Source organism: Protopterus annectens, chromosome 1.part1 (genome assembly GCF_019279795.1).
Source record: "Protopterus annectens isolate FY-2018-M chromosome 1.part1, PAN1.0, whole genome shotgun sequence".
Taxonomy (NCBI): domain Eukaryota; kingdom Metazoa; phylum Chordata; order Ceratodontiformes; family Protopteridae; genus Protopterus; species Protopterus annectens.
Genome location: NC_056726.1, coordinates 533,161,430 through 533,177,766, shown reverse-complemented (window position 1 = coordinate 533,177,766; position 16,337 = coordinate 533,161,430). Strand labels below are relative to the sequence as shown.

Below are 16,337 nucleotides of genomic sequence, written 5' to 3'. Positions count from 1 at the left end.
ACCTGTTAGAGCGAGTTTTAAGTTTTGAACATTTTTCCAGTAATGAAATAAAATGCATGAACCACTGATGACATAACTGCCCAATTCAGAACATTTAAATCATAAGTTTACTCAAACTTCTACAATCCACCAGTATCAGTAAATATGCACAATCTCTGCAGAAGTCATCTAAATAATTTCACATTAAAGAGATATGTAACGAATTAAGAGGTTGCTGCTAGTAAACAACTTAATATTTCATTGCTTCATCTACAAATAAAGTGCCTGTTGCCCTTGAGGAATAAATTGCCTAGGTTACATTAAAGAAATAAGCTACTAATATTGCAATAGGAGCATACATTCAGATCAACATACCACTATGCCAAATCAGCTGTTTCCTGAAACATAGAAAGACTGAAACTTAAATTAATATCACTTAGTGAATTCAGTTCTCACCATAGCTCTCAACCTCTTAGCACAAAAAACCTGGACAAAGCCAATATTGGGGGAATACAGCCCCAAAACAGGAACAAATTTCAAATATTGATTGCATAACTTAGAAAATTGCTAGCATAAAAGGTATTGTGTTACCATGTATTTTCTGAAGCATATGAAGTTTGAAATTCAAATGCCTGTCATTATTTATTGAATTCAATCCTTCACTGATTTATGATAAAAATCCAGAAAAATCAGATTTTATGAGGAACAGAACAAAAATATGAGGCAAAAATCTGGATGGTTTTCAAAAGTGGTGATGGTTAGGGAATTCAGGCTCTTGCTACCTGTACTCAAGGTACAGGGTTTGAGCCAGAGTAACTAGCCAAGTATAATTAATTGGGGCATTTTCCACAGACAGCATGGCTTTCCTTGTTAAAAGGTAAAATCTTGTACGAGGAAAGCAGTTTGGATGGCTTAACTGTAGAAATGGAAACAGAAAGAATAGAAGGAAAACTTTTATACAAGTATTTATGATCCTCATCACGAACTTTATATAAAATATGTCTGGCTTCTTAGGAGCCAGAGGTTGAGAATAAACAGCCTGAGAAGCTGCTGTGAACATGTCCAACAGAGCAGCTATGAAGACAGACTGCATAATGTCTGGGAGATTCCATTTGCAACAGTTAAGATCTCTTTTGAACCTCTGCAATCCGGGAAAAGTCCTATTTGAAATGTTATCATACAGACCACTGTGGCCCCAAAGATAATTCTTCAAATAGAAAGTAAAAAAATATCAGAAATAATCATCATCCTTCTCCTCTAGTGCCAAAGGAGAGCATCTGGGAAGAATATGCTAGAGATTCTTCACCAGAGTCCAGCAATTCACAGAAGAATCAGAATCCCTAGGTTCAGACTGGGTGGAAGACCAGGGAACTGAAGCAGAACAAAGACCTTGTGGGGGCTATGGAGCCATAAGGGCATTAAAGAGCTCCTGAGTATAAAGACCCACCACTCTTTTTTTAAACCAAAGGAATATCTGGTTTAACATATCTAGGATGTTCAGAACCTTGCCTAGATTCTATGAGGGTACCAAGCACATCTTCCCTAAGGTTTAGGGCATCCCCTAGGCCCTTCAGATATAAATCTGACATGGTTCCCCCTCTACATCTGTACCGGACATATGCACAGCCACGGTGGACTTTAGCAGGCAGCTCAATGTTGGCTTCCAACTGGGTCACGGCAGAGGGAGTTGGCATCAACACCAGCCAGTCCTTGGGTTCATCAAACCAGAGTGACACATTCAATGTAGGCTAGGCAGCAGCAGGTTTCGTTTGTGCTTTATTTCTTAAGTGTCTGAACTTCGAGGTGAGTGGATTAGGCTACGGTAACCTGATTCAATAGCTTCAGATGCGGATTTTCCAAATAAATAGAAAACAATGACAGATGGCTGTGGAATTACTTAGGAACAAATGTCTGACAAATATCTCAGAGTATGGTTATGTGTGGTACCCCAAACAAGACACTTCACATACTCCGTTAAAGGCATGTGGCTGAGGCGCTACAGAAGTTTCATGTGCTTTGGATTTTCATTAAAACTTTTTTTCTTTTATTTCGTGTTGCTGGTTTTCAGTTTGTGGTTCTACGATTCATCTTTACTGATTGTGGTTTATTTCTACTTCCCATATCCATCTTTATGGGAAATCTGCCTCCCCACACATTTTCCCTTCCTGGATGACATGAAAAACAATGAGAAAATAGAGGGAGGAACGTAAATGGGGCATTTCCCTTTAGATGGCTCAGTAAAGGAACCAGCTTGGTAAACAGTGTGCAGACAGAAAACAAAAGTTGTTTGTACTAGCGGCAAAAAAAGTTGCGGATTAAGTGTCAGTACATCACATACGCACACCTTATATGCCTGCCTACAACACCTGAAGGTATAAAAGGCTATGGTATGCTGGCAGGACATTAAACTACCCTCAGCAGGATAATCAAGTGTAAAAGATACTGCCAAGGTAATAGGGAAGGACATCTCTGAAACCCTCTTAGCAAAAGTGATGGCTGATAGAAAAAAAGGTCTTCCAGGACAGAAAAAGGGTCTTCCAGGACAGAAGCTTAAGGTCTGTAGAAGGAGCAAGCTCAAGAGTAAAGCTTTGCATCCCAAGGAGAAATGTGACTTTGAACAGGAGGCCCAAGAAGGCTTTGCAAACATTTAGTGTAAACAAGGTGATGTTTAGCCCAGAACAAAAGCTGGGAATAGCACCCCCCCCCCACACACACAGGTATACATAAAATACACTATAAATATACAAATTATTTTTTCCACATGACAAGTGAAAGGTCCCTTACAACCACACTGCTGCAAATATTAAGCTCTTCATACAAACACTATCACATTATACATCTGGTACCACTTCCAGCTGCACAATTTACCTTTGGCTCTGGTGGCGATTCAGGCGAAGACGCTGCTTTTGGTACAGGGGGAATTGTTGCTCCCAAGCTATAAAGAGAAGAGAGCCAGAAACGCACATTAATAAATGCAATGTTACACTATCACATTTGTGATGAACGTACAGACATAAAATTTAAGCAACGGAATTACTTTACTACATTTAACATTTTATGCCTTACACTTGCCACATACCTCAAATAAGAGAGACCATGAACTCCAACCGTGCATCATTTTATTAGAAAACACTAATAATCTAAGTACCCAAGTTTTATTTCCTTAATGTACCTGAAAAAGTGGGACTATCCTCAGTAATCCTGTTGGACTAAGGCGGCAGGCAGAAAACCTTCCTTCTCCATCAGATGAGGTAGCACTAGAAAAATACAGCTGTGTATGTAAACCTACCACAACAGACATTAGAATGATCTCTGCTGCAGAGCTATAGGGGTTACAGCCTGCCAAGGCTATAACAGCTGGCCAGGTTCCAAAGCTTCAGGCCACCCTTCATGTGGCCAGTCAGGCAGCTCCAACAGAGCTAATAAAAATAAGCTAAACGGCTCAGGGTGCAGAGAGGTGCAGAATAACAAGACCAACTGAAAAAAAAAAAGGAACTGCACCAAAAACTTACACAATCACAACGTTTATTTTTTTATACCACGGATGACCTAATGTCATGGAAGAAGGGACAGCAACCGACGAAGGACCCAAGACTTAATCAGGCTGACTGAGGGCTACTGCAAAGCAGATAACCCAAATGTAATGACTGCAGCAGTGAAACACTAAGAACATTCAAGCTTATACTGTTTTGATAAAGGATGTAGAGGATCAAGTTGCTGCTTCTAGAATAATTCTAGAATCCTACCGTTTCCAAACAGCCATAGATGAAGCTAAGGTCCTGGTAGTGTGGACCTTAACGCTTTCTGGAATAGTTTTGTTGTGGTGAGAACAAAAAGTATTGGTCTTAGACAGCCATTGTGAAATAGTCTGTGCTGGATGCAGGTTGTCCCCTCTACTTCACATGAAATGAAGAACTTTATCAGAAGATCTGAAAGATACAGTTCTTTCAGGATAGTACCTAAAGTAAAGTATCTGTGCACATACAAGGTAGAGTACCCCTTTCTCCCTCATTTTGGGGTTCAGAAAACAAATAGTACAGTTTTGTACCTACCATAAATGTAGATGTTCGAAGATCCACATTGCTGCAGTCCTAACACTTGGGTAGTCCGCTGTCCCAGTCGGCCCGAATACCAAAGTATATGGCTGACGTCGGTCAAGGCGCATTAGTCTGACGTCAGGACGTCAGGGTACAAATGCGCATGACCGACGTCATATCCTCAGTCTTTTCTTGCCCCAGATGTCAGAAGACCCTAAAAAGATAAAGCTAAAACCAAAAAACACCACACACTCCTGCACCAAATATATATACAATAGATACAAATTTACAAGAGTATAACCTCACCCACACAACCACCCCTAAACACAGAGGGGAAGGAGGGAGGGTAAATTGGACTGCAGCAATGTGGATCTTCGAACATCTACATTTATGGTAGGTACAAAACTGTACTATGTTCTTCATACCACATTGCTGCAGTCCTAACACTTGGGTAGAATCCCAAAGCAGAGGTAAGGGAGGCTGGCAAATCATAAGGAAGCAGGAGCTGACAACATGCCCTGCAAAATAGCCGTGGCAAAACCAGCCCTAGATTTAGAGTAGAGAGGAAGGTGGTAATGCTTAGAGAAAGTATGCACTGAACTCCAAGTAGCTGCCTCCAAAATATCCTTAGTTGCCACCCCCCTTAGAAATGCTGTTGAAGTGGCAGTAGCCCTAGTGGAATGAGGCCTAATCCCAGCTGGAATCTCCTTGCCATGATGGGAATAACAAAATGCAATGCAAAACCCAATCCACTTAGAAATAGTTTGTTTCTTTTGCTTTGAGTTCTCAGGGCAAGCCTGTGTCAAAACAAACAACTGCTGAGACTGCCTAAAATCCTTAGTCCTGCTTAAATAATAACGCAACTGCCTGTGTACATCTAAAGTGTGCAAAATCTTTTCCCCCTTATTTTGGGGATCTGCATAAAAGGTAGGCAAATGAATAGTTTGGTTTAAAGCCACACTAGAAACCACTTTAGGCATAAAGGAAGGATTAGTAAGTAAAGATACCCTATCCTTATGAAAAATCAGGAAAGGCTCAACCGCCATAAGGGCCTGCAATTCAGACACCCTTCTTGCAGATGTAATGGCTAACAAAAAAGCAGTCTTCCATGACAAATATTTCAATTCAGCAGTAGCTGCAGGCTCAAAAGGTTGTAGAGTGAGTTTCTCCAACACAAAATTGAGGTCCCAAGCAGGAGTAGGAGCTCTACGTGGGGGTCTTCTATTCTTTGCCCCTCTAAGAAATTGCTTGAACAAAGGATGAGAAAACAATGGTGGGTCACAATCATAGTGAGCTGAAATTGCTGCAGCATGAATCTTAATGGAAGAGAAAGACAAACCTTTGTCCAATAACTCAGTAAGATATTGAAGAGCCACACTCAAATTTGGCTCAGAAACATCCAAATCCTTTGCTGCACACCAAAATAAAAATCTCTTCCATTTTCCTGCGTACACTTTCCTTGTACTAGGTCTTCTGGCTTCCATAATCACATTCAAAACTTGTTGAGGAAGCTGAGACCTGCTATGGTTCAAAACAGAATATGCCAAGCTGTTAGATGAAGAGAGTGAAGCTTGACATTGAGCAGATGCCCGTCCTTCTGAGACAATAGGTGTGGAATCAAAGGTAAGGGCCATGGAGGCTTCCTTACCAGACTCCTCAGCAATGGGTACCAGTGCTGCCGAGGCCAATCTGGAGCTATTAAAATCATCCTTGGCTTGTCTTGTCTGACCTTTAGAAGTACCTTTGGGAGGAGAGGCAGAGGTGGAAAGGCATACACATGAAAATTTTTCCAACTGAAAGAAAGAGCATCCACTTTCCAGGCTGTGTGATGAAACCTTTTCGTGCAAAACTTTGGCAGCTGGTGGTTTAGTGGAGAAGCGAACAGATCTATGTCTGGAGTTCCCCATGACACTGTCAATGTCTGAAATACATGAAGATCCAGTTTCCACTCGTGGGGATCCATGATTTGCCTGCTTAACACATCTGCTAAGGAGTTCTGTGCTCCTGGCAGAAACCTTGCTTGAAGATTCAGCTGCAAGCTTAACACAGTCTCTCCCTGGGATTCCAAAGAAATTTCTGGCTGAACCCCTGGCTCCACCGAGCCCTCTAAAGAACCGACGTCCGGGACGGACGGTTCTTCCAACCTAGGCTTTGCTGTTTTGTCCTTGCGCTTTTTTGACGAAGCGGGCGTCGGAGCATCCGACGGCATTTTATAATTACACCGTTTCCCAAAAACTAACCTGGCACAATCTAATCTTCTCTTTATAGTGCGTTTGTTAAATCTAGCACAAGAGCGACAGCCAACAACGTCGTGCTCAGGCCCTAAGCAAGGTATACACAAGGTATGGTAATCCCTATGAGGTATCTGTTTCCCACAAGAAATACAGTTATTCACTTTTTCTGACATCCGGTAAAATACTGCGGCAAGAAAAAAACAAAATAATCCCCAACGGGGTACTTAGCCAACTTGGATTCGGTCTGAAACTCCGACTTCGCAAAATCTCAGAACGCCAACCTGCACTTGCAAAACTGCTTCTGCATCGGACCATGCGGCAAAAAAGACTGAGGATATGACGTCGGTCATGCGCATTTGTACCCTGACGTCCTGACGTCAGACTAATGCGCCTTGACCGACGTCAGCCATATACTTTGGTATTCGGGCCGACTGGGACAGCGGACTACCCAAGTGTTAGGACTGCAGCAATGTGGTATGAAGAACATCAGGGAGCTGGATAATTTGGTTCAAAGTAAACTCTGATACCACTGTAGGAATAAAAGAGGAATTAGTTCTTAAAGAAACCATGTCCCTGTGGAAAATGAGGTACAGCTGACTCACCACAAGAGCTTGTAACTCAAATACTGTTCTTGCAGAGATTGCAGAAATCAGTAAAATTAACAATTAAAATCTCAAGTCAGGCATGGTAGTTGGTTTAAATGGAGCAAGTGGCAACTACTAACACTAATTTAAGATCCTAAGGAGGGGGCCATCAGTTATCTTGGAGGCCTCTTGTACAAAACCCCTTTTAAAATTATTTTCAAATGAGACTGCATTAAAAATGGAGGATCCATGGACAGACATGCTAAAATGGCCAAAAAACGTAGAAAAAATGTACAGAGGAGAAAAAGGGCATAGGACAGTAATTCACAAATACTGTAAAAAATGGAGAACAATCAGCCGTGAATGGGTGCTGGTTAGGTTACTGGAACCAATTAGAAAAAATGTTTTCCATTAGCTAATATAGAATTTTCTTGCCTCTATTAGTACCTGCTGCACATGCTAAGTAAAGAAGGGCCTTCATTCCTTTTAAACACCAACAACCAGGCAGTCTAACTTGGTGTCAAGGGTGTTGTCAAATACCTTTGTATGTGAGCAGATTCAGCCTGTGAGGAAGCATGTGTTAACTGCCCATGGGCATTTCCAAAAGAAGGGGGAAAAGTACAGTTGAGTACACTTACCATAAATGTAGATGTTAGAGCATATTCACTGTTGCAGTCATTACATATGGGTTTATCTACTTGCAGTAGCCCTATGGTCGGCCTGATAAAGTCTTGGGTCCTACGTCTGTTGCAGGTCTCCTCTTCCATGCCATCAGGGGTATAAAACATGCAGACATCATTACATCAGTTTTTATTGCTCCAGATGTCAGTTGTCCCCCTACTGGGAAGCAATTAAATCTATAAATATACAAGGTTACACCTCAAACAAAGAAGCAAATACACCAAAAAGCTTTTAAGCATTGAAAAGAAGAGAAAGAAGAGGTATAGCCAAAAAAAGTCAGGGGGCTGGAGGGTGGGTAACCAGGACTGCAACAATGAATACACTCGAACATCTACATTTATGTTAAGTGAATACAACTGCACTATGTTCTTCGTGTTTCATTGTTGCAGTCATTGCATTTGGGTAGATTCCCCAAAGCTAAGGATGGGAGGAGGAATTTAGATAGCATTAGGACCAGCTATAAAGCCCTGCAAAACTGCAGTGGCAAAGCCAGCTCTGGATTTAGAGAAAACTGGGAAATGGTAATGCTTGGTGAAAAGTATGTACAGAACTCCAGGTAGCAGCTTCTAGGATGTCCCTGTTAGGTACGCCTCTGATAAAGGCTATAGAGGTAGATGCAGCCCTGGTTGAGTGGGGACTGATCCCCCGTGGGATAGGTTTTCCATGGTGCTTATATGCTTCTAACAGAAACGAATGTAATGGCCTATCCATTTGGAAATGTTTGGCTTTGAAATAGCCTTCCCCTCTGTCCCAGCAGCAATTGCCACCAACAGTTGTTCAGATTCCTTTGAGGTTTAGTCCTGTCCAAGTAGATTGTAAGTTGTCTGTGCACATCTAAGGAGTGCAATACCCATTCCCCTTTGTTCTGTGGATTAGGAAAGAAGGTTGCAAATAAACGGATTGATTAAAGGCCACACTGGATACCACGTTTGGCATGAAAGAGGGACTGGTCCCAAGGGACAACCTGTCCGCATGAAAGATGAAAGCTCCACTGCCCTAAGGGCCTGTAATTCAAATACCCTTCTTGAAGTGATGGCTAAAAGGAAAGCTGTTTTCTAAGAAAAGAATTTTAAATCTGCAGTAGCAGCTGGCCTCGAAAGGAGGAAGGGTGAGTTTCTCCAATACAAAGTTAAGGTCCCAGGCTGGAGTTTTAGCTCTCCTGGGTGGTCTTAAAGTTTTGGTCCCTCTATAGAACTGCTTGAGCAGTGGATGAGAGAAGAGGGAAGGTTTTGTGTTATAATGAGCTGAAATGGCTGAGGCCTGAATTTTTATTGAGGAAAAAAAGACAGGCCCTTGTGAAGCATCTCAGTTAAGAATTGTAAAATATGGAGGTAAATTGAGCACTGCTGTGCTCATCCCTTGATACTGGTTCCAGGCACAGAATCTTTACCATTTTTCAGGATAAGACTTTCTAGAACTAGGCCCTCTTGCCTCTAAAATGACATCCATCACTGGTTTACTGAGGGATGGCAAAGGAGAGCTTACGTAATTAGGCAGGCTGCTAGGTTCAGTGCTTTAAGCTGAGGGTGCGGAATCTGGTCCTCCTGCTGAGACAGCACAGAAGAAGTCAGAGGCAGGTGCCATGGGGCAAACAGTGACACTGCGCAGGATGGGGTACCAGTGTTGGCGTAGCCAGGCTGGTGCAATCAAAATCATCTTTGGTTTGTCTTGTTTGATCTTTAGTAGTACTTTGGAGAGCAGAGGTAGAGAAGGAAAGGCATGAGCTGAAGGGCAGAGCATCCAACTTCCAAGCTTGCCTGTGGGGAGTCCTTGCGCAAACTTTTTCCAATTGATAGTTCTGAGGGGAAGCAACCAGGTCTTTATCTGGGCTCTCCATTTGCTTGTCAACATGTTGAAATCCTTGGTTCCAGTTTCCACTTGTGAGGGTCCATGAGGTTTCTACTTAGTCCGTCTGACAGTGCATTTGGTTTTGCTGGCAGGAATTGAGCTTGTAGATGCACTTGGTAGTTCAAGGCTGTGTTCCACAATGCCATGGCTAATCTGCAGAGGGGATAAGAATGTGTACCCCCCTGCTTGCTTATGTACCACATAACAGCGGTGTTGTCCGTCTTTACCATTAATTGTCCTGGAATAATGTGGTCCTTTAAGGCTGTCAGAGCATTCTGTACAGCTAACATTTCTTTACGACTCATGTGAAGGTGCATTTGAATTGGGTTCCATTTGTCCAGAATGCACTGCCCTGCCAGGTGTGCCCCCCATGCATAGTCTGATGCGTCTGTTAGGGTTTGGGCAACTGGGGGTAGTGTGAATGGTAGTCCCTTGTTTTGCTGGCAGGCCTCTGCCCACCAAAGGAACTCTAGGCGTAGACAAGGAATGATAGGAATCATTGCTTCTAGATCTTGAGAATGCCGACACCATAGGCTTTTTAGATACCATATGCAGTCTTGCATATGGAATTAGAAGAATGCAGGAGGCCATGAACCCCAAATGCTTGTAGTATTTGCTTTGCAGATAGCAGGGTTTTTGTGGCCACTTGTTTGAAATAGGTTGTCAAGTGAATTTGTTTCTCTGGCATGAGGAAAACCATCTCGGAAGTTGTATTCAAGCTTGCTCCCAGGAATATAATTTGTTGACAGGGTACCAGGTGTGATTTAGTTTATGGTGTACCCCAGACAAGTTAGTACCCTTTGTACAAAAGCCAGATGATTCTAAAGTATGTCCTGGTTTTCTGCCTGAATTAGACAATCGTCCAGGTATTGGTATATTTAAATATTTCTTCGCCTGCAAAATGCAATGACTGGAGCTAGGCACTTTGTGAATAGCTTGAGTGCAGTAGATAAGCCAAAGGGCAGTGCAGAGAACTGATAGTGTATGTAGCCTGCTTTGAAGCGTAGGTATCTTCTGCAAGGTTCCCAGATTGGGATGTGCAGGTATGCTTCCTTTAAATTTAGTGTTGCCAACCAGGCATCTTTGCTTAGCATATGAAGCAACTGGTGAAGAGTCAGCATCTTGAATTTTGGAATCACCAAAAAGGTGTTTAGAGTAGGCAGGTCCAGGATAGGACATCATGAATGGTCCCTTTCTGGGTACCGGGAAAAATCTCGAGTAGAAACCTTGTCCCTTTTCTTCTTCTGGTACAAACTGAATAGCCCCTATGCTTGAGAGAGAAAGTACTTGCTTTTGGGCCTCTGCCCACTGATTTGGAGGTAGATCCAGCCAACTGCTTGGGAGTTGGTAACGTGTGGATGTGAAATCTGTATCCTTGGGACACTACATTTAAAACCCAATTTGTCCTGGGTAATGAGTCCTCAGTTCTTTGCATGAAGTTCAATCTTTCCCCGCAAAGGGGCAGTCATTTGAGAAGTGCTTGGAAATTTTAAAAAGTCAGAGACAGTTTACCATAGGGGTGGGAGTTTTATTACTCTCCGATTTGGAAGTGGAGGCCCCCCACTGCTTAGTCCTGTGCGTCCTCTGGGACTGAAGCCTGGGTGCTCTGCTGGATCTGGGTTTGGACTGAGAAGGTCTGGAAGAGGCAGGAAAAGACCAATTTAGACGCCAATGCCTACTAAATCTTGGAGGTTGTACTTGTAAAAAAAATCTTTAACAGTTTGCATAGATTTAGCTTTTTCCTCAATCTTTTTAAGAACTTCTGCCCTGTTGCCAAACAGGCGGTCCTGATACAAGGGAGCATCCAGTAATTTTGCTTTAACATTATCTGGCAAAGATTGCTCCTTAAGCCAAGCATGCCTTTTAAGTACAGACCCAGTTAACGCAGGCCTGCAAGATGCCTCTAGTGAATCAAAGCCACATTGCAATGTAGGTTTACCAACTTTTTCAGCAGTATGCATTAAATCCTGTAAATCCTGATTTTCAGCACAATCAGAAATGTAATTTTCTGTCTAAGCAATCCAATAATATGCAGCTGATACTTTAACATATGAAATTGGCAATTCCAAGGCCCTAATGGCCAAAGTTGCAGATGTGTATACCTTCTTACCCCATCTATCCAGCACCCTGGAGTCTCTATCAGAGGGGGTAGGATTTTTGGCAGTAGCAGCTTTAATGCTCTTGGGTCCGTGTGAAATTTCATGATCTGCAGTAGGATGTTTGAAAAGGAACTTGTGAGAGTCAGGAACCCTGTAATATCCATCAGGTTTTCTGGGAGCAAGAGGCAGAGAGTCAGGGGCCATGCTAGATTCCAAAAAGGCATCAACAATGTCCAGTACAGGAGGTATACCTAAAGGCCTGTGCTGGGGCAGGAGTAAGAAATCCCTAAGCCTCTTTTTAGACTCAGAGAAATCCTGACTTTCCCAACGGAAATGCTCCCAGAGAGTATGCAAGGTTTCATCAAAAGAGAAATCCTCTGGGGGGGAAGCAGAGGGAATATAGAGTCCTCAGCATCAGAATCCTCACAGGTAGAGGAGGGTAAATTCTGGTCATCAGAAGAAACAAATTTCAGAATCCTGGTCAGAAGTACCATAAGCAAACTCAGTCCTAGGTCTCAGAGGGGGAAGGTTGGCTTCCCCTGATTAAAGTAACAAAATCTTCAGTCATTCTTGTCATTCATTTTTTAGGCAGAAGCGCCTGACCATGCGGTCTGGGTGTCAGTTTAGGCATGGTTCAAGTCTTACGCCTTGAAGAAGAAGATAGCATCTGTTTAATATGCAAGTCAGTAGGCCTAAATATACCCTCAAGAAGCCGGTGCCTGCACAGCGGCTCCGGACCCATCCAAGGTACAGACATCCGCAGGTTCCACAGTTGAAGCATCTCACGGCATACCAGACTCAAAGGGTCTCAGAACAGGCCTGCAAATCTGAAATAGCGGGTACCAGAATGTCAGTAGTCGAATGGCTTACTGAAGACCTATCAGGATAACTGAACAGAGCACCAACATATTTAGAAGCGCAAATATACAGACAACGGATAGTTCGCAGTTTAAATAAAGGCACAAAACAGACAGCAAGGTACGTCGTGGTCGGGGTCTAGGAAAGAAATACAGTACGAATGAAAATCTTTGAGGTATTTGATTTCCACAAAAAAATGCAATTTACTTTTACTGACGTCGGTTTAGAGCAAGACAAGTTTCCCCAACTAGGTACTTGGCTTTTAGTTGCAGACTTCGGTTCCGAAACTCGAAAAAGAAAATTTCAGGAGTCGGCCGACCGGCACTTACGAGCTGCTTATGCTTCAGGCACCGCATGGCAAGAAAGACTGATGTAATTATGTCGGCTGCATGTTTTATACCCCTGACAACCTGACTTCATGGAAGAGACAGCAACAGACATAGGACCAAAGACTTTGATAATCATGCCGACTGAGGGCTACTGCAAGCAGATAACCCAAATGTAATGACTGCAACAGTGAAACACAAAGAACATCCATGGTTGCCTGGGCCAGAAGGGAGTCACTACAATTATCTTTTGGGACTCTTGCATCTTCAGAAGCACCATGGATATTAATGGAAGTGGGGGGTAACAGAACATACTGGAACTTTCTTGTCCAAGGGAAAGAAAAACCATTAGCCTTCCAAGCCTTGTGACATGGAGTAATGCAGCAGAATACCAAATGCTTGTTCAGAGAGGAAGCAAAGAAATCTACTTGAGGAACTCCTAATATAGGGATCAAATATTGGAATACTCCGTGATTTAGTTTCCATTCGTGAGGGTCTGCCCTTATTCTGCTCAGTCTGCCACACAAGTTTGCTCCCACAGAATACAAGACACCTGCAGAGCAAGATTGTGCTGTGAATCTATATCCCAAGCCAACATGGCTTGCCTGCAAACTGAGCATGACCCCCCTTTACTTCATGTATTTGTTTGTCTTTTCCCGGTTATGGGTCGCCATAGCAGAACTCCGGTCCGCTAATGATTGGCAGTAGATTTTTATGGTGCCGAGTTGCCAGCCCGAAGCCAAACCTTCAGCGAAGGCACGCCCATTCACACATGTCTTTCGGAGGCCACTCGACCGCAGGGAGGACATGTAGACTCCACACAGAAGGCACTCCAGTCGAAAATCGAACAGAAGAACCTCTTGCTGTGAAGCAACAACGCTACCACTGTACCACCGCGGCTGTCCTTACTTTATGTACTACACATCTAAAAAACTTGAAAAAGGTCCTACAAACCAATGATGCTTCAGAGAGAGTTGAGTGCATTGATCAGGACAAGCATCTCTTTTATATACATGTGTGTGTGTGTCTGTCTTTGGTGTCCCACACACCTTAAACTTTTTTCTCTCCTGAAACTGCTCAAGCATAGTTCAATACGTCTGTGGTGACTACTTTGGAACTTGGGAGAAGGGGTGACCTGAATTCAGGATATCCGTAGTCTCCAAGTGATTCCTCTGAGAAACCCCATTACTGGGGCATGAAAAGACAAAGGTGACAGTGCTGGGAACAAAGACTTCAGATACCACCATATCTTTCTCATGGGAAGTCATGCCAGGGGCATCATGAGAATCTGAGAAGCCATGAGGCATAAACTCCCGAGGTATTCCTTTATACTGACAGAAGTCATCAGCAGCCCCCTTTTCCAATTTTGTTCTACATGGTGTCGGGGTATCGTGTTAAGTCGCCAACTCTCTCAATTCAGTGCCACACTCCTGCAGATCTTTTTACACAATCCATCCACCTCTCTGCTGGACTTCCTCACTTCCTCTTCCCTTCTTTCTGTTCATCCCAAATCTTCCTCACCAGACTATCTTCTGCTTTTCTGCATGTGTCCAAACCATCACAATCTGTTCCTTTTGATCTTTTTTGCAACTGGAGCTACTCTGGCTTCTGCTCTTATGTCCTCATTTCTTCATCTGTCCCACAGTGCGCATCCTACCACCCTTCTCAGGCACTTAATTTCCATCACCTCTACCTTCAACTCTTCTGCGTTTACTGCCTACTTTCTGCAACATACAGTAGTACTGGTCGCACCACTGTCTTTTATACCTTACTTTTCAGCTTCTTTGGCATTCTTCTGCTATAGACTATATAGCAGACACTATGCCAGTTGGCTGCAGCCCCTCTGATTCTAGCTCAGTCCTCTTCATTCAGACTTCTCTTTTCCTCAACCACCCCTCCCAGACACTTTAAGCAGTTTACCTGTTCCACTATCTTCCCTTTTATCACTATTCTCAGCTTCTTCAGATTTCCCCAATTTGCTGCCATTACCACCATCTTATCTGTGCTTCGTTTCTTCCCATGAGCCTTCAGTTTTGCATTCCATTCTCCTATCCTTTGCTGAAGCTCTAGCTCAGAGAGTCCGCTTGTAATGCTACATCATCTGCATACAGCAACTTTGTTGATCTGTCCCCTCAGACCTGTTTGCTAATGTATTCCATCACCAGTATGGAAAAGCGGTGGGTTCAAAGCTGAACCCTGGTGTACACCCACTCCCAGTAGAAACCCCCCTGTGAGGCTGAACACTTGGTACTAGAGTTAGTGGGTCCTTGTACATAGCCTGCACTAATTCTACCAGTGTCCAGTGTTTCTGGGACTTCAAACCACTGCAGTACTTCCTAGATCAGTTTTCTTGGGAACTTCTCATATGCTTTTTCCAAGTTTAGGAACACCCAGTTGGACACTCTCCTCATCTCTAGCTTCTTCAAATATCTGTCTCACTGCAAACATCGGGTCAGTTGTGCTGCATCCCGATTTGAATCTGAACTGCTCATTTCCCATCTTACTTTCTACTACACTGTACATTGCATATCTATTTCTCAATCACCCTCTCCAGAACTTTTATGCAACGTGATAGGAGCTTGACGCCTCTGTATTGCCCACAGTTGTGATAGCCCTTTTGTTCTTGTACACTGGCACAAGTATGCTTATTCTCCAGTCATCTGGGATATACCTCTCTCTTCACACTGCTATTCGTACCCTCAGGAGCCATTTCTCCACCATCTCACCTTTATCTTATCTGCTGTGACCTCATCTGAGCCTGCTGCTTTCCCCGACTTCATTTTCATTAGTGCTGTTCTTACTTTTTCTAGGGTGGGCTCCTCTTTTCTCATCATACACGGTTTTTGGGACAATACAGCTTCTGCGAGGTTTTCTTCATTCAGAAGCTGCTGGAAATACTCCCTCCATCCGCCTTTGTCCTGTGGACTGGTGAGAAGGTTGTTGCTGGCATCCCTTATGAAGGGTGTCTGACTATCTTCATCTTTGTCTTTGCCTTGCAACCGGATACAGTTTTTTTGTGCCACTTACAGTCACTTTACAGAAGATGGCAGAGGTTGGTCAGTCAGTAGTCCTTCTTAGCCTGGTCATTCTTTTCTATATCCCATTTCTTCCTGCACTCCTTCCTTTTGATGGACTTCCAACTTCCGCATTCCACCACCATCTTTCCCCATGTACTTTTATTTCCATACCTGGCTCTGCCACATATCGTTTTTCTGTAGTCCTAACGCATGCTGATTTTAGGTGCTGCCACTTGTGTTAAACTCCACCTATTTCCTCCTCTTCTTGGGGTGCTAGACCCAAAGTAATTCATTGAACTGTTGCACATTCTCTCCAGTCAACTTCCAGGTCTTCAGCCTGGTCTGTTGACCTTGGAGCCTTCTCTGACCACTGCTTGCAGTTGATTATGGCAACTAGTGGTTTATGATGTGGGCCGACTGTTTCACGGAGGACGATTTTGTTATGGATTCTTCCCCAGTGCCTTTTCCTTACTATAAGGAAGTCTACACGAGTTGCATGCTGGCTACTCTTGTATGAACCTTTGGCTACTCTTTCTAAACCATGTGTTGGCCACTATCAAGCCATTTGCCAGACAGAAGTCTAGAATGGCTTCTCCTCCTTTATTCCTGTTGCCCCACCTATGTGGACCCAGGTAGTTCACATATCCTGCCTGTCCCGATAGATGCATTCACGT

The 16,337-nt window shown here is 43.3% G+C and overlaps 1 protein-coding gene across 2 annotated transcripts in view; it reads right to left on the bottom strand.

Moving 5' to 3' along the window:
* The window catches only part of ST13 (ST13 Hsp70 interacting protein), a 1,818,146-nt gene that overhangs the window by 1,599,046 nt on the left and 202,763 nt on the right, over positions 1-16,337 (bottom strand). For both annotated transcript variants that reach the window (XM_044076553.1, XM_044076561.1), the window contains exon 2: positions 2,848-2,914. In XM_044076553.1, the coding sequence (XP_043932488.1) occupies positions 2,848-2,914 (67 nt within the window). The remainder of the gene's footprint in view (positions 1-2,847; positions 2,915-16,337) is intronic.